The sequence below is a fragment of the Tympanuchus pallidicinctus genome, unplaced genomic scaffold, assembly GCF_026119805.1.
Source record: "Tympanuchus pallidicinctus isolate F22 unplaced genomic scaffold, pur_lepc_1.0 scaffold12, whole genome shotgun sequence".
NCBI classification, from domain to species: domain Eukaryota; kingdom Metazoa; phylum Chordata; class Aves; order Galliformes; family Phasianidae; genus Tympanuchus; species Tympanuchus pallidicinctus.
In genome coordinates this window covers 11099093-11121725 of record NW_026294637.1, presented here as the reverse complement: position 1 = coordinate 11121725, position 22633 = coordinate 11099093, and the positions used below count along the sequence as shown (strand labels likewise).

At 39.8% G+C, this 22633-nt stretch overlaps 2 protein-coding genes across 6 annotated transcripts in view; one reads left to right on the top strand and one right to left on the bottom strand.

The window, feature by feature from the left end:
• Nucleotides 1-1591: 1591 nt before the first annotated feature.
• GLDN (gliomedin) lies at nucleotides 1592-17061 on the top strand. Its single transcript, XM_052671958.1, has 10 exons — nucleotides 1592-1892; nucleotides 3836-3887; nucleotides 5109-5126; nucleotides 5552-5659; nucleotides 6723-6869; nucleotides 7738-7857; nucleotides 11474-11554; nucleotides 11638-11763; nucleotides 12439-12589; nucleotides 15864-17061. The coding sequence occupies exons 1-10, from the start codon at nucleotides 1602-1604 to the stop codon at nucleotides 16321-16323; spliced, it is 1554 nt and encodes a 517-aa protein (XP_052527918.1). The 5' UTR covers nucleotides 1592-1601; the 3' UTR covers nucleotides 16324-17061.
• A 1305-nt stretch (nucleotides 17062-18366) lies between these two features.
• Nucleotides 18367-22633, bottom strand: part of DMXL2 (Dmx like 2) — a 51563-nt gene continuing 47296 nt past the window's right edge. For all 5 annotated transcript variants that reach the window (XM_052671915.1, XM_052671917.1, XM_052671916.1 and 2 more), the window contains 3 exons: nucleotides 22027-22079; nucleotides 20635-20852; nucleotides 18367-19823 (listed from right to left, as the gene is read on the bottom strand). In XM_052671915.1, coding sequence (XP_052527875.1) covers nucleotides 19614-19823; nucleotides 20635-20852; nucleotides 22027-22079 — 481 coding nt within the window. In that variant the 3' untranslated portion in view covers nucleotides 18367-19613. The remainder of the gene's footprint in view (nucleotides 19824-20634; nucleotides 20853-22026; nucleotides 22080-22633) is intronic.

The window sequence follows — 22633 nt, the reverse complement described above, 5'->3', positions numbered from 1 at the left end:
CTTTTTCAGTTTTTATCAGCAGCTTTCTCAAACTTTCATTCTGCTTTGCTGTTCATCATGGAGAAAGAACAGAGGAATCAAGAATGGAGCTGTGCTGCAGCTGGTGACAGTGGATGGACCAAGAGTTTGGGTGTGTTGTACTGGGATGGGACACATAGAGGGAGATGAAAAATCAAAGCCCTGAAGTGGGAGTACTAGAGGATGGGGGGGATGTGGAGGCATTCAGATGGGGTGAAGTTCTGTTTATGGTCTCAGACAAAAATGCTTTAGTTTGCTGCTATGACAGATTCTAACCAGTTTTATAATATCTGTGACATGATAAACAAAGCTTGCTTAGGAAATAATGACTTAGGAGAAGTTCTGTGTAAGGTTGTATTTCTTTTTCTTTTTCCCTTCACAAGTTAATAGAAACAAAACTTAAATATGTGCTTCATATGTAGTACAATTCCATCCCTATAGGGTTAATGTTTTTTCAATAGCCAAGTTAAATTTTAAGCATTGTAACCAATTAATTAAGGGGTTAGGTTCCTGATTTTGTTTTATAAGATATGGAAAGCTGAAAAATGCACTGTGCCGTGGTAGAAGATGAGCACAAATGGCTTGAGATGGTGCAACCTGTTGCTAAATCCTAAGTTAGGATATTTGCAGTGTGAGCTACCAGAGATGTCTGCTATCCTGTATTACAGTGCAAATGAGACTAGCAAGACTGCATGGTGCTGGTCCTTCCTTGAGAGAGATAAGCAGGTTGGTGAGCCCTACTCCTTTGGACATGAGGTAATTTTCTTGTCTCCTGTCTCCTTTATGGAATGAGATGGAATGATGCTCCTCCTTGCAGGGAACCAGGCATTCAGAGGCTGAATTTCCTGAGATCAATTTGAAATAGCAACAGTGAGAAAAAGCACAGCTGTCTGTCTTCAAGCTTAAAGTTTAAGCATTGTTAGAGAGCATTTCTACAACTCTTCCTCAGAGTTCTTTCAAGTTTCACGGTCTTTGTGACGTCTTCACCTTCAGCTAAGCTGTGATGTTCCTCACAACAGAGTACTGTATAATTCATTTTCTTATTTTTATTATGAATTAATTAGGAGCAGAATGTGTTGTATCAAAGATATCCCACGGCTTACAGGGGTTGGCAAGGAGACTTTGGGAAAATGTTCATCCACGCTCGAACTTTGGAAGCAGCAGGTAGTGCTGTTGGTGCACATGAGTGCTGGTGAATGACGTGTGTTCTTAGCGAAGGATCACTGGCACTGCAGAATGGCAGTGTGTGTTCAGGTCGGGTGTTAGGCAGAATTTCTTCTCAGAAAGACTGGCGCGAGGCATTGGCACAGGCTGCCCAGGAGGTGGTGGAATCACCATCCCTGGAGGTGTTCGAGAAAAAGGTGAATGTGGCACTGAGTGACGTGGGGATGAGTGGATGTTTGGATCAGATGATCTTAGAAGTCTTTTCAAATCTCAGTGATCCTGTAAGTAAAGGGGAGCTTTGTTTTACCGCGCAGTATCCCTTACCGGGCGGCCGCCACTCCCCTCCGCCCATCCCGCGACCCACGGCTCCGGGGGCCATAAATCCCTCCCGCCGGCCGGAGTCGCCGGGCCGCAGCACGATGGAGGCGGGCGGCCGGGCTCTGCGCTGCGTGCTGGCCGCCGTGGGCCTGCTGTCGGCGCTCAGCGCGGCGGGGACGCTGTTCCTGCTGGCGCAGTGGCGGGAGCTGAGCGCGGCGCTGCGGGAGTTGGAGGCGGCGCGGATCCCCGCGGCCAACGGCTCCGTGCGGGACCCGCTGGGCTCAGCCGGGCCCGGCCACCCGCCCCCCGCCCGCAGCAGGAGGAGTCGCCGCGGGCACGTGCGTGCCGAGAGCGAGGAGATGCTGATGATGCTCACCTACTCCATGGTGCCGGTAGGGCGGCGCGACGCGTGCGACTCCGCGCGCTCACCGTGGTTGGGTCTGATGCTCAGAGCAGCACTGAGTAATGTCTTTATTGATGAGGGGGTCGAGTGCGCCCTCGGTAGGATGGTGGGTGACGCCAAGTTGTGTCGATCTGCCTGAGAGAAGGAAGGTGCCACAGAGGGACCTGGACCGTCGGGCTGAGGCTAATCATGCGCTTCAACAAGACCAAGTGCCAGGTCCTGCATTTTGGTCACAGTAACACCATGCTCCACTACAGGCTTGGGGCAGAGTGGCTGAAAGCTGCACAGAGGAAAAGGATGTGGGGGTGTGAGCAGACTGTGGTGGAACATGGGCCAGCAGTGTGCCCAGGTGGCCAAAAAGGCCAGTGGCATCCTGGCTTGTGTCAGAGAGCGCAGCCAGCAGGAGCTGCAGGTCTCCGTGCACTGGCACTGGTGAGGCCGCACCTGGAGTGCTGTGTTCAGTTTGGGCAAGAAAGACATTGAGGCCGTGGAGTGCATCCAGGGAAGGGTAACAAAGCTGTGAAGGGTCTGGAGCCAGGATTAGGGGGAGCGGCTGAGGGAACTGGGATGGGTGAGTGTGGAGAAGAGGAGGCACAGGGGAAACCTCGTTGTTCTCTACAACTGCCTGAAAGGAGGTTGTGATGAAGTGGGGTCAGCCTCTGCTCCCAGGTAGCAGCAATAGGACTAGAGGGAACGGCTTCAAGTTGTGCCAGGGGAGGTTCTGAGTGGATATTAGGAACAATTTCTTCTCAGAGTGTCTGTGCACTGGAACAGGCTGCTTGTTGGAGTCACTGTCCCTGGAGATGTTCAAGGAAAGGGTGGATGTAGCATTGAGTGACATTTTGGGATGAGTTGATGGCTGGACTGGGTGATCTTTGTGGTCATTCCAACCTCAATGGTTCTATGATTCTCTGAATCTGAGTGACTCACAAATAAAATCAGTGGAGAAAATGTCACAGGCTTTGGAATGCTGTTAAAACTGTTTGCTATTGGTGGAGTTGGATAATTGTGACAGTGGCAGCTACACGTGCCACCTCTCTGTGGTTAAATGACACAAATTTTATTGTGCTCTCCAAATTCAGCTGAGAGACACAAAGTGTATTTTAACAGCATGTGACAAGACTGTCCACTTGTGCCCCTCCTCTGTTCAAATCAAGATGTGCTCCGTCAAAATATATTGATGGAAAGGTAGTTGGCTCCTCGTGGCTGAGCTGGAGGCTGTGCGGCAGGCTGCACACTGTAACGTGCTCTCTGAATGCCAGGCTTGTAACTTTTGTGTGGATTGCACTGAGTGGCAAATATAATGCTGAGATAATTGCAGGGCTTCAGAGCGAGCTGTAATCACTTCAGTGATCTCAACAAAACCACTCAGATTAAAATGCAGTTTGAATTAGAGAATGCTTGGACAAGGTGTATTTTACAAATTACAGCACAGAAGCCTGGTTTTTGAGAGATGAGGGGAAGGAGAACAAGCAAATCCTGACTGCAACAGCCGTTGAGCTAAGTTAGGTTGACTCTGAAGCTTCTCAGAATGACTGGGACTCAGAAAGGCACTGGGTCAGGGTTGATGCTGTAGGGGGATGAAGTGTTTGAAATCATAATACAAAGATAAAAATAATAGAAAGGCCTACAGTAGAAGGGGAAAGAACTGCTTTATAATGGCCAAGAAGCTGATTTGTGGAATTGTAGCGTGGGCATTTCCATAATGATTTTCTTAATGTCTTCAGTAGGGCTTGCAGTGAGGTGTACCAAACAGGTTAGTGTCAGAGAATCACTGCATGAGGAAGTGGTTGGTGTCTCAGTGTAAGAACAGGTCTAAATATTTTATTCTTTGAAGCACAGTAATGATATCTTTGGTTTTGTAAATCAGATCATTTTCTTTGAGCTGTCGTGTTTTACTTTGTTTTGAACTTAATTTCTTTACAACATTAGGTCCGAGTGATGGTGGATTTGTGTAACAGCACAAAAGGGATATGCTTAACAGGTATGTTAATTGCCATGAACATTACATTTGTTTTTACTCTCAGCAATACAGAATCACAATGTTTTCAAAGAACTTGAAGTAGATAAAGTTTTACATGACAAATTTTGCTATTTATCAAAATTCATATTTGTGTATATATATGTTTATATCACTTACATTATCTACTTAAAAAAGATAGTAGGTGCCACTTCGGGACTTACCTATACTTACTTATAAATTCTGGAAGTTTATGAGTTCAGTTGAAGCCATGTTTCCTTGGGCTCCAGAGTTGTGAAATCATAATTACTCAATGCCTTTTACAGCTTTCTGCTCTTCTGACTCCATTAAACTCTTTAGTCCTGGCTTTCTCTGCTGTCACCCTTTCTACTATCTCTCAAGCACCTTTCTTACTTATCTTCTGTTCTACTTATCTATCTGTTACAAGGATAATTAAAATCCTCAGAGTCTGAGATGGCATACAAATTTTAGGCACTAATGCACATAACTTTGTGGTGTGGGGGAGAGATTCAGTTACTGGAAAACTGGCAGTAAGTTACCAACTGGTATTGTCAGTGCTCATTAAAAGGGATAATCTCTGTGATGGCATTATAAAATGGTTTTTACTCATGGTGTTTTGTTAATGCTGGAAAGTGTCACCTGTAGGGAAATCGAGGAATTACTGTTATTTTGTCTTAGAGATTTTATTTTTGTTGAAACAAGGCAGTACTCAGTGACTGGATGAAAGTGCTCATGGAGCTGATTTGCTCCTTTAAATGCAACAACTTTTTTTTTTAAAATGTGTATTGGGATCACAAAAGACAAATCTTGTAATAGAAATATTTTCAGGCGATGCTTTACTCCTGCCTGCTGTGCTTTCTTACCATTAGGGCCCTATACTCAAATTAAGTCAGAAGGAATAAGGCAGATGTTATTTTAATAAAAGTTGTAGAGTAACAAAGGTCCAATTTCTACCACACCAGGCAATTCTCCAGCCAGGTGCTGTGGTGAGTGTGGTGCAGTGCAGAGAACAATTCCATGTAAAAACAGTAGTGTTCATATGTTTGCTTACAATACAAAACATGTAAATTCATAGGATTTCCTTTTGACGTGATGTGCTTTCCTCCCCTTTTCATTGTTCTGACCTAACACTCATCACTTCAATCTGGGATTGTTTTTGTTTACGTGCTAGGATAAACTCACTGTTTCTTCTTTCTTGTGTTCTTTTGCATGTTGTTGGTGTAGGCCCTCCAGGTCCCCCAGGTAAGACATTTTCACAACTGCAGTAATGGTTTTGGTTCACTGAAACAGTTGTTGGTACAGATGTTGAACTATAGAAATGCATCTTTACAGTATAGTCTTTCTTTGCTAATTAGAATGAAGGAGAATAGAGTGACTACTTGCCTTTATCACTTTCCTACTAATGTCAACCTGTGCCCCTCTGGGGGTAGAAGGGAGGTTGTGTTTTTGTGTTGGAGGTGAGAAAATTGTATGATGTTTGCCAGAGCATATTTGTTCAAAGCTAGATGGTGTTCAGAATTTTCTGGTAGCATTTAGGCAAGAGTGTTGTAAAAGAGTAGCTGATTATTTTAATTTAATGCTATAAACAGCACTTAGAAATGCTGATTATTGATTTCTGAAGTTATAGTGAATGGTGACATTTCTGTTGTGCTGTTTGGCTTCTTCAGGGCCTCCCGGACTCGATGGACTGCCCGGCTACAACGGCTCAGATGGAGCCCCAGGTGTCCCAGGTCAAAAAGGAGAGCCAGGACTAAATGGAAAGAGAGGAAAAATGGGTATACTTTATTGTTAAATAAAATAAAACCTGTTCTCACTGTTACATTCAGATGCAATTACTGTTAGACCTTTGTTACAGGGAGAAGGGATTCAGTGTCTGCAAAGGATTTGCACTCTGCAGAATTCTGTAATGGTCATTGTCTTGCACTAAGTTTTTGTAGGTCACTTCAGATGTATTCTAGACAGTGAAAGATGGTATAAATATATTGTCAAATATTGCAAATTAAGGCTATAAAATAAAATTAATTGCACCTCAGTATTCTGAAATTTCTTGTAAATAATGTCATTATAAGAATATTTCCATTCCTTCAGCCTGCCAACATAAGGAATCTTTGACTTCACAGGGCTTTAAAAATGAAGGCTGAGTTTGAGCCAATTGTCTGTGGTTGTTTGAAGGCAGTACATTGTCTGTCACTTTAGTGTTCATCAACTTTTTGTTTGTTTAATGGGAAATGAAAGTGAAAGCCTATTTTTAGAGTCAGAGGGCAATTGTGCGGAAGACACGTTTCAGATTTCTCCCCAAAACTATAATTCTGTTTCTGGTTTCACAATTTCAGTGTAAATAGTAATACTGTAAGTGGAAGGACAAGTATTTTCTCCTCAAGTACTTACAGATATAACGTGAACCCTTGGCCTGCAAGAACACTTCTATTTCTGGCTCTGTGGCAGCTCACCTCTCTTCTATAGCACAAAATACTGACACGAAGGCAGGAAGTGGAACGTTTTGGTGTCAGTTGTACAACCACACCATTGTGTTCCTTGTTGCAAAATGCTCCGGCCAAGGTTATGCAGGATAAATGAATGTCTAGTTAAAAAAGTTACTCTGCTAAATGACCAAGCACAGGAGGTGTACAGAGTGGTCATGCTTGCAACAAGTGCATGTGGAAATGTTAGTGGGCAGTTACTTTGATGTTTGCTGGGGCAAGGGAAAATGTTGGAAGCGCAATATGGCAAGCCACTGAACAACTAGGGTGAATGCATTTTGCACTTCAACAGAGTGTATTGATTTTAGGACACACCATGGGTAAATGTTCTTTGTACCGAAATACTTTTTATTTCTAGGTGTGCCAGGACCAAAAGGTGACCAAGGGGAGAAAGGAGAACCTGGAGAAATTGGTTTACCTGGCAAGGACGGTATGCCTGGTGTGAAAGGTGCAAGAGGAGCAAAGGGAGAAAAGGGGGATGCAAACAATGATGTGTTGTTGGAAGGTAGGAAGAAGCACTCTCTCTTGCAACAGTGTACATAGTGGAGAAATAGACACTCTGCTTCTGTAGCATGAACATGATCTATAAGAGTTGGACCAGCCAACGTGGCCACTTCATCCACAGGGAAGTTTCTGGGCATTGCTACAGTTCAGATATTAGAATCTCTCAGTAATAGTCTCAAGGGTATGTGCAGCTCCAGAAATAAAACGACTGCCCAGGGTATCGTCTTCATTATGCATGTCTTCAGGGGATCCCTTCATTATGCAATTCCTCACAAGAAGACTTATGTGTATGTTCCACCCTTTCCAGGATGCGAATTCCACCCTTTCCAGAATGCTTCCAGACAGCTGATCTCCTGCTCTTTCATGCAGTGTAGTTTTACTTATGTGTTAGAAAATGAGAGCAGATTTCCACTCGGGAATATGTAAAGAAAGCATCACGGCAACTGTACGTGTAAGCTGCTAAAACTGTAGCACTGGAGCCCTTTAAACTGAAGTATTTGAGAACACTGTGCAGTTTACAACAAAGGCAGTTGTGCTTTATAACTCTCTAATATGCCTATAATCCAGACAGATTAAATTGCACTGTTGTCCTGGAACCTGTGAAGTGCTGGGTGGTTCACCTTTCAGGAGCCAGACTTGATGATCTTTATGGGTTGCTTCCAACTTGGGATGTTCTGTGATACTATGATTCTAAGAATTAGCACTCCAGAGAGTTTATTGAGCTGTATTTTTTCCTGTACACAAAGACCTCTTCAGAAGACAGAAGCTATTTTAGAGATCTCTATTAGGTCCGTCATGTTGACTCTGTTCTCTGCAGGTTACATCCTTGCCTGCAGGACCTGTGACATTGTGCTTTGCTTTGTACGCAGGTGCAAAAGGTGAACCTGGACCACCAGGCCCCCCTGGGCCTCCTGGACCTCCAGGGCCTCCAGGAAAACGTAAAGGTAAAGCACAGCTTCAGGAGAATATGTACAGCAACAAATGCACAGGTTAGTTCTTTCCACTGTTCTTTTTAATATTATTGACAGGTTCAAGATTAAGCACGTTGTTCTAAGTGTCATGAAGCAGTGATTGGCTGCAAATTTCCCAGCAGATACTGTTATAGCCAAGATAAGAACATCCATACTGACAGTTCATAGACTGTCTGCTGAAATGCAGCAGCTGTACTCCTCTCTCCTTTCCCTCTCCCCTCCATGTAGGAGTGGAGGAAAAAGGTACACACGGATGTTTGGAAATCTTGCTCATTCTGTTGTAAAACTCAGCAGCTGTATTTTATATGCATTTTAATTCTCGAGTCACTGAAGTTTAGTCCAGTTTGACAAGTTATGTTACCTCAGAGCCATTCTTATTGGTCATTGAAGCAGTATGAGGTGAGACAAGCTGTTGCTTGGTTGCTCTGCCCACTGTTCTACAGCGTTCTACAAACACTGTTGTATTGTGATAACTGGAAAATATTAGATCGATCCATCAGTTGATAATGGAAAGCAAAGAGAAGCTGTTGCTAGAACAGCATTTGTATTTCTAGCTTGAAAATGGAAGGAAACTTTTGGTTTTGGATCTATATATTGGATCTGGTCCTGCTGTCCTTTTGTCCTTTACCCCGGATAGTATTACATTTGATGCCAGAGATATGTTTTTCAGTGACTGTTACTCCCTGTACAGTCTTAGGATGATTTTTCCTCCTCACTGAGAAGGTCAGAGTGATAGCAAAGAATGTCCCAGGTAGTAATTTTCCTTCTTTCACATTTTTCAGAAAAGAGTGGAGTTGTCTGTGACAGTGTTGGTTAAATGAGGTTTCTCTGGAAACTGGAAATGTATGAACTAAGACAAACAGTGCAAGTGTGAAGTATGCAGAGCGATTCGTAAGTCTCGTCATTAGTAGGGTGGTATTGATTTGATGTTGCCATAGTAAAGTTGAGGAGGGGGAGCATGGTTCTTCTCCAGTGCTAGGAAAAAGTCCTTCAGTGGTAATGGATTCAAAATACTGTTCTCACTTCTTTCTTCTCCCATTTGTCATTAGCAGCCCTTCATGTTGCAGGCAAGGCACTCAGCATTTAGGATGTCTAGCACCTGAATTGTTCACTGCAAGGAGATAACTAGTGATCAGCTACTAGCAATGTCCATTTCAGCTTGTAGGAGTTTTGAGTGAGCTAGGCCTGGCATGTATATTAATGTCATCTTTTTTATTATAAATGCTGTTAACTGGTGAATATTTAATGCTGGAACATACATCAATTATTTCTGTCTCTTATTCTTAGAATGTAACTGTAGTAGCATGTGAGATTTCAGTTGGGAGACGCTGGGTACTGAAGCATCAGAATGGAGCCCAAAGAGCCTCAGTTGATAGCTGAGCAGAAATTTGATGCTATTTAAAATTCAGAAGTGTGTGAAGTGCTGTGCAAGATCTAATTAGAGCATTTACTCAGGTAGCTTTTTTCCAGTTGTTGATACTGTCTGAAGTTCTTTGGAGGGTTAAACTTTACCAGATGGATTTCTGGTGGATTTGAAATCCCGGTGTGCAGATGGGAGTTATATTCAAAAACTTTGCACAGAAGAGGTGCTCCTCAGTGAGCATTTAAATGTTATGAGTAGTGAATTGTGTGACCATAATGCAAAAGTAAATCATCTTTTCTTATATAATAATCATATCCCTTTGAAGATAGAGAAGACATGTCCTGATTTACAGCTGTAATTAAGTTATTGCATAAGAATGTAGGAATGATTTCCATGAATCAGATTTTACCTGTTTCAAAATTTACTTTCCTTAAGAGAATAGAATAATTAGTTGCAAGCTCAGGTGCTTTGCTCTCATGATTCTGCTAGCTAATTCTGGAAGAAACAGCACATCCCTCACTCTGCCCTTTACATCCTCCCCCAGATTGACCATAACCATAGTTCTAATGTCCTGTAAATTCTGTTAACTCTCAGCCAGAATATTTTAGAATCAGAAGAACCACTATGATATTTATTATTATTATTATTTTGGGTGGAAAGAATGCAGTGGAAATTTCACATAGTGGTCTCTGATAGAAAGCTTTCTAATCTTAATTGCTTTCTGTTTCATGCAGCTGAAAGTTCCCAGAGAGGTTTGCAAATGTTCTCAAATCCAAACAGTGCATTCATCTTCACAAGAAACATTGACCTGGTCCTTGACTATTCCACAGTGTTAGATAAACCACTGTATGAGGAGCTGTTCTTGCAGTTAATTTTATCAGTTTCCTTGGGCTGAGACTAATAAGCTTGTGCATCACAGCTTGTCATTTCTGTGAGGTGGATTCCTTTCTTGAGATATTTTGAGAAGACTTTGAGATCAAAACCTGGAAAGAGTATTTGGGGGATTTCTGGGTTGCAGCTACAGGCATGTCTTCCCACAACTGGATTGACTGTTTGTGCCTTTTTTAGGAGAGAAGTTGTGATCAATTACAACTTCAAATGTCGTATCAGTAAGTGTTTTAGATAAATGGATGTGTTGTTTTTGGTCTGCCTTGGAGTATTTTCTTTCTGTATTAACAGAGAGAGGTTATAATCTTAAGGAGGAAACAAAGCAGTGCAATCTGCTCTTTCATTCCTCAGTGTCATACTGCCCTTTCAGCTTTACTTTATGGATACTTCATACTTTTGCTACCTTGCTAGTTTCAACGTCATCACAGTCCTGCAAAGCCCAGGAATCAGTTGGAAAACAACAGTGAAAATGTGTGAAATGTGGAAGGAGGTGAATGTTAAGAACTGGATTAGAAGAGAGGTGAAGTGAAATCAGGATGTCTTCAGCACAGGACTGAGAACTATTTGTTCTCTGCAGTTTTTCATTGTAACAAAGTAGAAATGTGCTGCATTGTTTTAAAGACAGAAGGTGCATCTGTGTTTACAGAAAAGGTTTTATAAATAATCTCATAAAGGCATCATTTAAATGGTAAATGCTGCAGAAAACCCAACCAGTTAACCTTCAAATCATTGAGGAGTGAGGGAAAATGTTTGCAGTTGTTTATTTGCTTCTTTGGTGAACCATTTCTCTGTGGAAAGAATATGGTGTATAGTTTCCCTTAGTCTTTTGTGTTGGTTCTTTAATGACACAGGTGGCTGATCTGCATTCTTATGCATGCAGTGCTCAGTGTGTACATTAAGTATGGTTTACTGTTCTGGGGATTCGTGGCAAGTTCAGAACTTCCATGGTTGTCTACAGAGTGCAGCCCCACTGCTGGTGTGTCCAGATTTTGAGGTGTGAGGTCCTTGAGTTTGGCCATTGCTCTCTCCCAAGGAAGCAGATTTGGTGTTACGGATAAGTCAGCCAGCTGGCAGCTGCCTCAGTTATCTGCTGCTATCTGAGGAGAGGGACAGTACTGCCTTTCAAAGCACCTGCTCTGAAATTCTCAGCTAGAGGATGAAATCTGCTGAGCAAAACCAGTTGCTCCTCAAAGTTGTCTGTCAGCCTGATAACTTCAAGGGAACGAACTCACCTGAACACTTCATTTGTTCATTTATTTAAAATCACTTAAGTGTTTCTCTAGATGAAATAGAATCCCAAACATCATTTCTTTAGTTTAGTGAAGCCACTGATGCGTGTGTGTAGAAAGATGTCACCTTTGACCCTTTCTCTCTGAAATCCAGGTGAGACGTGTGCCATACCAAATGATGATACCTTGGCTGGAAAAGCTGAAGACAGACCCTCCGGTCATTCCAAAAAAGCTGGTAACCTGCTAGAGTGTCAGCCTAGCTGCTGCTTGCTGGGTTGCAGTCACACAGGTAACAGACGCGTGCTTTTTCTCTACTAGAGTGTGTCATAACATCTGTAGGAAGTCCTGTTCACTTTGTCAGCGTACAGCAAACGTTTGGAACGTGGATGCGGGAACCTGGGAATGTGAGCGATGAAAGGATTTGGCTTACCATGCACTTCTCAGGTATGGCACTGCTAGTTACCATCAAAAGTCAGGCTTATTAACATTGCCTTCGCAATTCCTTCAACCCAGATTAATGTTTCAAACAAAGCGTGATGGTTTTACCCACATCTTTTTGAGAGTGTTTTCCATATCACTGTTTAACACTTAGCTATGCATATGATGATAGACATTTCTAATACTTTCTGACGTTTTCAGAATCCAGTGTTGATTCTGAATAGCTTGAGGATTTTTTTTAGTGCCCATTGTCCATGTCTTTGTATTCTTGTCCTTTACCGCTTTCTATGGTTTTAATTTAATCCCCTAAATTGTAGCTAGGACCTTGCCTTACCATTAAGGGAGAGTGTAAATGAATCAGATGCTATGTGAGCTACATTATTGCAGGATCTTTTCCAGGACGTGAATGGTAGAAGGAAATATTGTCGCAGTTTAGCAAGTGTGTTCAACATGAAGGCTGATTACTCAATGGGAAGCTGCCCCTTGAACACCTTTATGTGTTCTTGGCTTTGCTTCTGGATTATTTTATCATGTTCCAGCATATTAAATTATTGTTGAAAACATAAATACGATTATTGTCTGTCACAGACTTGATTCTGATTGAATTTTTGGGTAGGGATTTCAGAAATTAGGTAAATCAAATGATGGTCTTTTAATTTTATTTTTTATTCTTCCTTTTAGGAAACTCTATAAAAGAATATGAGAATTCCAATGCCTTGCTGAATGACAGCTACAGGATCATTAACATCACAGGATTCTTTTACGGTTGCGGTCACGCAGTACAAAACAATCATCTGTACTACCAAAAGGGAGGAACCAATGTCATTCTGAAGTAAGTCGATATAATTTGCTTAAGGCTAATGATGTGGTGGAACGAGGAGCCATATGTTAGCAATGGAGATGGACCTCAAAAAGCCAGGCCATTTCTTTTGTACTGTTTTGTTTCTTTTTGGTACTATGTAGCATAGGAAGAATGGAGGAAGTGGTTCAGAATTCTTTTCAGAATAGAACAATTAACATTTTCCTGTCTGTAATTGGAATGTGGGTCACTGGCCTTCCATGCAGTCTGTGTGTGCATCATGTGTTGGAGGTGAGGAATTGGGCTTCTCAGCTCATTACTCTGCTGTGACAATTAGCTCTTTAATCACTGTGCAGCTCTGTGTCCAGGCAGATAACTGTAGCAGTAACTATATGATGTATGAGATGCAAAACAGTTGGTCCTTCAGATTGAAAAGATGCTGTGTGCAGAGATGGCAGTGGATTTTCCTATTGGAAGATTCTTGGGTCCAGCAGGTTCCTATTATACACTGGTGTTTTTGCACTTGGATTCTTTGCTGTGTTCGTAATTGCCAGAAAGAAATGTGATCTGAATAAGGAATACAAGGGTCAGAAAAAAGAATATGATTAAAGAAAGTAAGGTGTGTGTGCATCTACCTGCATCAGCATAGCAATTGGTTCAGCCTCAGTCTGGGGGACACAGATAAAGGGTTATACAACTGAAGCCCACTTACAGAACATGTTGGCTTACCAGAGCTTCTTCCTGGGTTGATGCACAGGTCTTGCTCTCAGATAGCACTGTTCTTTGCTGGTAAGGGTTGAGTTAATGCTGGTAAGGGTTGAGTTAATGCTGCTCATTCACAGGAATGCACCGTGGCACAGGAGTAGCGACCTGTGATTGAATGTTCCATTGTGGAGGAATCACTCCGCTGTTTGGTTTCCTTCTAATAAATTTCTGTAACTCTCCCAATGCATCACCCTGAATTTGAACTGGAAATTACATCCTTATTTCTTCAGTTTCTACTGATGACAGACAATACAAATCAAAAACAGAATCTCATCTTGTGGGAAGAGCCAAATAAATACAGCCCAAGGGCAAGTGAAAGATTTCATCTTCTTTCAAGCTCAGTTGACTCTGATGTCTGAGCCAAGAACATTACTGTACTTTGATGTCTCTACCCAAGCAGGTGTGTGTGCCTTCTTCCTATATTCATTTAGATGCTAAGGAATGTAAGCAAGCTGCTTGGATTCTATAATATTTATTCTGCCAAAGACAAACTCATTTTTTGGCAACCTACTCTAAATATCTTTAGGGATTTTTGTTTATACATTTTTAATGACCATCTCCGTCTAAACAGTGCATAGTGATAGTACAGAAGTTCCTTACCATTGCTTGGACACCCTTAATTTGGAACTGCCTTCATGCACAGAAGAACACAAGCTATTCATGGAATCTTCAGAACCTCTCAAAGAAGTTGCTCAAAGTTTGCCATTCTGTTCAGTTGTTCACTCTGAGGTTATTTATTTTCAGCATAAGAAAGGGTTAGGCAGTAAGAAATTTGTTGTAGTAAAATCCTTGATTCTTGGCTGCAAAAAAGCTTCTGGCAGCTTTTGTATTGATGCTGTGCAAAGAGCAGCTAGAGGTGGCTAGATGATTTTGCAAATGCTGGAAACATATCTAGGAGTTTCTTGTCACATTTACAAGCTGACAAAATCAGGTTTCTCTGGTACCCTTAAGTAAGTTTTCTAGTGATGGCCAGATCCCTTGCATAAGGAATGCTTCATCCCTTCCACTTTTGTCTTGTAATGTTTTTGCACTTCTTTTCATTTTGGTCGACTTACTCATCTCAGTTGATCAGAATACTGCCTGTAGCTTGATGTGGATGATGTGACATTGACCTGTATCTCACCTTTTACCTCAAGGTGGTGGAAGATTAAGTACTTAATTGAACCATTTGGAGTTCTGGGCTACACAGTCCCCATGGAGTGACAGGAAGGGAACCTCAGGAATGAAACCTCACTATTCTGCTTCAGAATTTTCACATAAAAGAGAAAAAAGACAAGGTTTTCTATGATTCTATGATCTTGCTCGTTTCTAAAGCATCTTGAGATGCTTTTTGCCTTGTTGATTCATATAGAAAAGCCTCCCAAAGAAAACTGGCATTTCTGTGGGACTGTTCCTCCTAGCCCTTGCATCAGGTTGTTTACAAATATGAAGTGAGTAATAGGTTTAGCAAGGTCGACACATTTTTGGAAATCAACTCCAGCCCTAAAAGCATGTTTTAATGCAAACATGTGCTGCTGGAATATGGAGCTGCTGCATAGCTGAGTTCTAGAAAAGCTGAAGTGAATCACTTTTTGAGTTTTGACTTTTCTTTGGATCATTTTCCTGCATGATTTGTCAGTCTTAAGTCTGCCCTTTCAGAAAACTCTTGGACAGTAGATTCTTGGACTGAAAAATTCTTTTCCTGTATTTGTGGAAATTAACTATAAAGTTATGGAGATATTAGACAGTGAAATGTGCTTTGTTACAGAATGCATTTCTTAAAAGGATAAAAGCATACTCTGCACTTACTAGAGCACTACACTACTCACTGATTAAATATTAACTGCAAATATGCTTTGATAGCAGCTGATTATCTTCTTGCAATTGTAGAATTCAATTTTAAGGTGCTAAATGCCACTATCTTTGGACTATCATCATATTAAGGTATTTCAAGGAATAAAACCACTTTTATACATCAGAGAGGAGACATTCAAGCTGTGCTTTTGGAGGCATGAGGTCAGAATTTTGGCTCTGCAAAAGTAGCATTTTTATTCCTTTGATGTTCATTTGAGCAAATCACTGCATTATCTGAACTATTTTCAAAAGACGAGCTCTAAGACTAGGTGAACCTGCCCAGAATTCATGCCAGTTCGGTCAGTCACACTTTCTCCCTTTAGTTCCTGCCAGGTAGAAGGCAAATTTCTGTAGATTTCAGTTTTGGGCTTCACCTGGTATCCCATTTTTTCACACTCGTCCTTTCTTTTACTTGGCTTCCTTCATCTCACTGATATTAACATTCATAGGCTAAATGAAACTAAACTTACCAAAGTGAATTCATGCTCTTGTGTGCCCCAAACTGGTTATTATTGTCAAGTTTTCTCCTGGTGTTTTGGAAGGTGCTTTCGGTGGAGCGCTTCATTTTAAAAGATATCACTAGAATTGTCCTATAAGTATTTTCAACAATGCTTCTATCAGTAATTACATCCTCTGAATCAATCCATCCAGCCGGTTGAAATACAAACACACTTTTAACACAAGGTACTGATACTTTATTTCCTTTCAGACTTGGGCTTGATAAAGCATCGCTGGGCATGCTGCTCATTGAGAATGCCCTGTATCACGGCCGTAACTACCTCTTTTCTAACTCGAAGACATATTTCAACATAGCAGTGGATGAAAAAGGACTCTGGATTATATATGCCTCAAGCACTGATGAAACAATAATAGTAGCACACATTGATGAAGAAACGTTCTCGGTCATTCGGCATATCAATACTACATATCCAAAGTCCAAAGCTGGTAATGCATTCATAGCATGTGGAATTATCTATGTTACTGATACTAAGGACATGACAGTAAGTTTTGCTTTTGATTTACTGAAAGAAAAGCAGGTTGATGCAAGGTTTGAGTTACGGTCTTCACAGTCTGTTCTTGCTATGCTCTCATACAGTCTAAGAGATAAGAATTTGTATACATGGGAGAATGGGAGTTTAATGGTATATCCAGTACATTTTGGTGGATGAATATATTTTAAAAAGGAATGTTAGGAAATCATGTTTGACTAAACAGATTATTTAAAGCTATATGATATACATATTGGAGTCTCTTCACTTGGTATACCCTTTCTGTTCACTGATGGTGGTTTGCGTGCTTGCATAAAAGGGAAATCAGACCCCTTTGTATAAATGCACTTAAATCATACAGGCTATTTCTTCTTTTTGTTGTTCAGAGAATGTTCGATATTACAGCTGACACACAGTTACCACAGACTTGCTTTTGTTTTTCCCATTCTTGAGCCAATAATTAGACCTAATATTTGTTGATTATTCCATGGTCCTGTGATCAGCAGTGACTATTTATAACTTCCAGTTGCAATCATCTTATCTGCAGTCATTTTCTAGTCAGCAATTATGGTATAAGTGTCTAAATAATGAACTTGTGTACAAATACTTTCCTTGGTCGCCCCTCTTCTCTGTGAACGTATTTTTGACAAGGATATAGAGCTGTTAAGAGGACTGGAAAGAGTTGTTTAAATATCAAAAAGCAAAATCTTCAGATTTGAGAAGTCCAGCCAACTGTTACATCATTAAAAGCACAATTCAGCCCCAGTTGCGAGGAAAATGGTAGTAATGACATTATTAAACACTGACGCCTGTGAAACTGTTTAGTAAAGTAAATGTGGGAAGGAAAGTAACTGGGTATAAAATTGGAAGAAAACATGTACATTTTAAAATTAAAATTCCTGTTTAAACAGTGTTGTAGTTGCTTGTATTGTTGGAATCTCTTCCTTCCCCCTCTCACTGCCACATAAAGTCCACCATTTCATAGAATTACAGCTCACTAAGTGTAGTTACAAGGAAGGTGCATTTCTGATAAATTTTCCTCACACTTATTCATAGAAATGAAGTCACAAAATGGAGAGTGTACTTCTTTGCTGGTATTCTTTGAAAAATGAAATACCTGGAGCAGGATGGCCTGTATTTGTTACAGTGCTTAGTGACTTGATTCAGAAGGTAGCCACTCACATTCAAACTTTCGGGAACAAGAGGCGAAAAGTGATAGGAGCTTTTGACTTTAATTTTGTTCAGTACTTCAGATTTCTAACTTTAACATTGGAACATCCATTGTGTCTTTGTGTGTTCCAATTCAAAATTGCCCTCTGAAAACTTGAATTTCAAAGTTGTCAGTGCCTATTGGTAAATCCGTAGGATTAATCCAAATATTTAAAAACTCTCTTAAACCTGACTGCACTCAGCTGTTTAATGCCTACTGGGTATCAAGGAGCCATTGAATGGATAAAAACAATGCAGGATGATCTTTGCATGCAGAACTTAACTAACAGATGTATTAGAAAAATAAAGCTGCTGCAGCTGAGCTTCAGTGTGTGATACAGTGATGGCTGGGCCTGGGCAGTATCGTCTTCTCTTAGCATGTTTGCTGGTTTCACTGAGGCCAGGATTTTGGCCTCCTGTGCTAAGAATAGAGGTGCAGGCAGAGACAAAAAAGCACAATTAATACTCTGAACTAATAAGCACGTCAGAACTTATGTGCCAAGAATCCTATCCACAACAATAATGCAAAATGTCACAGTCCAGAATTACATCTTGGGGGAGGTTGTGGTTTGTTTTTTTTGTTTTTTTTTTAATTCTGTTACTAAGAAAGTAGACTTCTTAGTTTAAAAAAAAATAAATCATCAGAGATATATACTGGTGAAAGTATAGTTTAAGCCAGATTTGAAATTTTTTATATAGCATGCATGTATTAAATATGTTAAATTTCTGAATGTCATTGCTGACCCAGTCAGATCAACCTACTGGAGAAAGGCCAGCAAACTCCATCTCCTGCCTCAGTGGCTGAGCCAGGCTTGTGTAAGAAGTGTTTCTTGCAGCTGCCTCAGTTGGAGATGGAACTACATGTTAGCTTCATAATTTTCTAGGAAAGCTGGAAATGAAATGCAAAAGTTTTTCTTCCTTGAGTATGGTCAGGTCAAGTCAAAGCTCGCTCATTCAGTCTCTAAGAAGTTCAGTTAAGTCTATTTAAATGTAAGGAAGTTCTGAAGTGAACTGTTCCATGAAATAAAAGTAATTTATTTAACTTACAAAGGGAAAACTAAACAATGACATTTACTTTTCTTTCTTTTCCTACTTCACAGCCTGCAACTTAAGACTGCCTTTGGAGAAAGGTGCTTTTTATTCCAGTATATTTTACAATACAGCACAGACATCAAAATTTTCATTGGAAGAGTAAGACACTTCATTGACATTTAAATACACAGACATCTTTTCCAGTGTCTTAAGAACATAGTTTTTGTTTACAACAGAAAAATACATCTGACAACAGTAGCTAGTTATATTACAAGCAAACAATATTTAACTCTGCATAGTTTATACAATATGCTGTGGTAATAATTTAATTACCAGTTTTATCCACTATTTACTAGCTGGCCACATAAAGCCTGACATTCATCTGAAATGTGGCATTGTATGTTCTATTGGTATTTTCTTATTAGCTTCATTTAATGAAGTATTTTCTGGACAAATGAATTTCAAAAACTAAAAGCTGACCAGAACCATGGGTGTCCTCACTACAAACATTTAATGCACACAGTACATTCCTAAAGTAAAGGCAGGTGGCCAATAGAGAACATAGCTGTCAGAAAGGAAGGGAAATAGTGTGCAAATTAAAACAAAAAAAAGCATTTAAAAATGTTAATGTGCAAGTTTACAGTATCAACTATGTAGTAATACTAACTGGGAAAGAAATCTCAGCATAAAATGATACGTCTCACAGTACATTCTTGATTGCACATTTGCATCCATTACACGTTCTTGTGAAAACCAAATACACTGAGTACCTTTAATTAAAACTAAACTATTTTACAATGAGAAGTTGTAGACATGCTTCCATTAGTGGGAAAAACTGGAATAAAAATAATCAGAATCACTTTAGAAATGCTTACTGACTTGTAGAGCACAGTGCTTGTTAAGTGGCTGACAGTCAGGACCTTTACAATACACCTATACTTACTAAATGCAGCCTGTGGGTTACTGAGCAATACCCCACCCACGACTGACTGTACTGGGTTTTATTCTTTGCTTTTACAACACAGTACTCACATTTCCATCCCAGTGATCCTTATAGGTATATTCAAAATATACCTGTTGAAAAAGTACTGTGTCTTTCCTCCCCCCAGTAATAATTAATGTTGCTGTAATTGCTTTGAAAGGCAACAGAAAAGTTCCACAGTGCATATCACTGCATTTTTTGAGACTTAAAGGGGCATTATATAAAAACAGGGTTAGCTGGCAGAAAGCTACAGAATGTCAAAAATGCCTGAAGGGATGTTGAAAGCGTTGGGAAGAACCCTCATTTTCAAGGTGCCATCTGCTCCACAGGAGAAGATACGATTCCTTTGAATAGTTTCAATCTGGGTGACACCAGCACCAATATTTCTGAAAATGGACTGCTTAGCATGTTCATTTTTAAATGAATGGATTAAATTGTAGCCAGTCAATCTCCACACCTGTATCAAAAGAATGACAAATGAGATGAAAGATAATGAAAATTAGGACTTTTATATTTTTTTTTCTCTAATATTTCAGGTTCTTGGCTCTTGTAAACCCTATTCAGCAAAGAGAGAGGATATTTTTTGTTATCTATAAGCAAGAGTTGCCACAAATCTTAAGAGGCTCTTGTTGAAACATACAGCAAAACAGCTACCATAATGTAGGGCAGCTGGTTACTTCACAGGGCAAAGCTGCTGTGCTGCCTGATCAGAGGTTTTCTTCCCTTGGAAAGTACAAAAAGGTACAGGATACATTTAAAATAGCCTCTATTTCTTTTGGTTGTTTTTGTTGGTTGGTTGGTTGTTTTTTTTTGTCTGCCTCCTGTGAAATCCCAGTAGCTGTCTTGTGCTGTAGCACCAAGTGAAAAAAAGAATTTGGTGTTACAGAAGTGTTGAAAGATATTAAGGTTACTGAGTGCCCACTGTATTATAAGGAGACAGATCCAAAGGCAAAACCAATACATCTTAAAGTGGGAAAAATAAGATTTCAAATCATGAATTTTGCTTTAACCATTTAAAATTGCAATTTTTAAAAGACTTTTATCTTCTTTAGTGGAGAACACAGATACCAGAATATTTAATCTCATACTTGAAAGATAAAAGTAAGCATCCTGTTTATCAAATGTAGAAGTTTTGTGGACTTTTTGTTTTTTTCAGCTGTTTTGTTACCATGTTCATGTACCTATTTACAGCATGCTGACCAAAATATATCTGTGCACTGCTTAAGATAAATACTCTTCTAGTACAACTCAGCTACTCTATAGCTTACCTTCATGTTACCTTCTGCTGAGCCTGTAACAAAATAGTCCTCAGAAGGATCCAGTGCAAGGGCCTTAACAGCTGAATCGTGTGCTTGGAAGGTATAAAGGATTTGCCTCTGTCTGATGTCAAAGATGCAGATGTATCCCTTCCTACCACCAGAAATCAGCAGCTGATGCTTTGGTGCATACTGTAGTACCGTGGCACCATGATCGTGACAAGTGAAGGCTGAAGAAGAAGGATGCCACAGTTTAATAGATTTGAAACTGTAAGTAGCTTTTGATCTTCACATGCATTTCTGTTACTGTTTTCTGAATGTTTTCTAACTTGATAGATACATTCCTTCATATTGATAATGTTGTATCAGTTAACATCCTTCTTTGCTCTTGTAAGGGCTACCTAGGTCTAGGGAACAAGAAATATGCAGTCTAACTTATCTTTATTAGAATATATATGAATTAAATATATTTTGTAAATAAATTATACATGAGTTAATATACATAAATGAATTAAAAGAACCCTAAGAAAATACAACATTGAACATATAAAGTACATTAAAATAAAATACTAAAAAAATAAAAATACTATAGCTGAAGATAAAAATTAGAGTAAGTATTAATTACCATATACACATTAATTATTCTGTTATAATTTCCTAAACTCTTATTTCTTAGGTGCCCTGACTGGAATTCTTTAAAATGAGACAGAACTTCAGTGCAATCTGCTGGTTTAAAAAAGTGAATCTAAGAATGTACCTATTGTTTACACAGGTAATTGCTAGGTTCATTCCAGTACTGCAGTTATTTGCAGCTGTGTATGATAGTTGCTTTTTTACAAATCCATGCTCTCATATTAAGATTTTAAATTAATTTTTCCTCCACAGTGCAAGGTGATAGAATTTTGCTTTATTTTTTTTTACCTAAAGATGAATGTATTGAACTTGGTCAAATAGATAAAAACATTTTGTTAAGAATCCAGCCTGGCTGCTGAAAGATAAAGACATTTTTTTTCTGATTTGCTTCTGCTGTTACCTACAGTTGTCTTCTCTTGGTAGTTTAATAGAGTAGTGGATCTATGAATTGCTTGTTTAAGTGAAATTCTGCATACACACAGTCTTTAATAATGCAGCTTTGATTAAGTCACTTGTGTAGGTTTTTTAGGATTGTATTCAAGTATTTCAGGCCTTATTGTAACAAAAATAGCTCTAAGTGTGTTCTTCATACTTTTCTCTGTAGAGTAGATAATGATAATGCTAGAGACATGTATCAGACCTGGGACGTGCAAATATACAAATACATAGACTAGTTCTTCAGCATAAATTTCTCTCCTTGCCCTGAAAGTGCATTCTGTATTTTTCTTTATTCAGTGAGAAGCAGACTTATATTTTCACTGCAGCACTTACCATGTACAAGACTGTTACCAGATGAAACCAAAGTGTCCCAGAGGCACACATTTCTGAAAGAAAAAAAAGTCATTATGGCTTGTTGATAAGTGATTCATAGGGTGACAGGAGTCAGATAGTGCCTGTGTTCTGTATCAAAGATGAGAAGGTAGAACTGAACTAGGAGCCCTTGGCTCTCTGCAGTCATTGGAGAGCATATGGAAAGATTTAAGATCTTAACTCTTTCTGTGCTCTTTTATGCTTCATGATAGAGGCTGTACTTTCTGCCTCTAAGATGCATACCTTACCCTAGGATGAACCAAGAAGTTATTCAGGTTGCTCTTCTCAAAGAAAAATAATTATCTTCCTTTTACTGAACATGTTTATCCTCACAGCAGCATGTCAGAACTTTCTGAACGTGGAATACACCATGGAAAAACTGTTTAATTCTTAAGCATCCCTCACAAAATAAGTGTCGGAAAACAAATGACCGAAGGAATAATGTTCAAAGAAATAATCTGTCAGGTCTGAGCAGTAAGTAAACTTGTAATGCTAAGCCTTAAAACATCAGCCACGTATTAATGCGTGACAAGCAGTGGGTTAGTAGACATCAGTAGGTAGCTCTGCT

What these genes read in the sequence shown, in the direction of transcription:
- GLDN (XM_052671958.1), top strand. Translation starts at nt 1,602, where the DNA reads ATGGAGGCGGGCGGCCGGGCTCTGCGCTGCGTGCTGGCCGCCGTGGGC. An exon ending in TGGAAAGAGAGGAAAAATGG is followed by an intron (nt 5,660 to 6,722) that starts GTATACTTTATT and finishes TTTTATTTCTAG; the next exon opens with GTGTGCCAGGACCAAAAGGT. An exon ending in GCTTACCATGCACTTCTCAG is followed by an intron (nt 11,764 to 12,438) that starts GTATGGCACTGC and finishes TCTTCCTTTTAG; the next exon opens with GAAACTCTATAAAAGAATAT.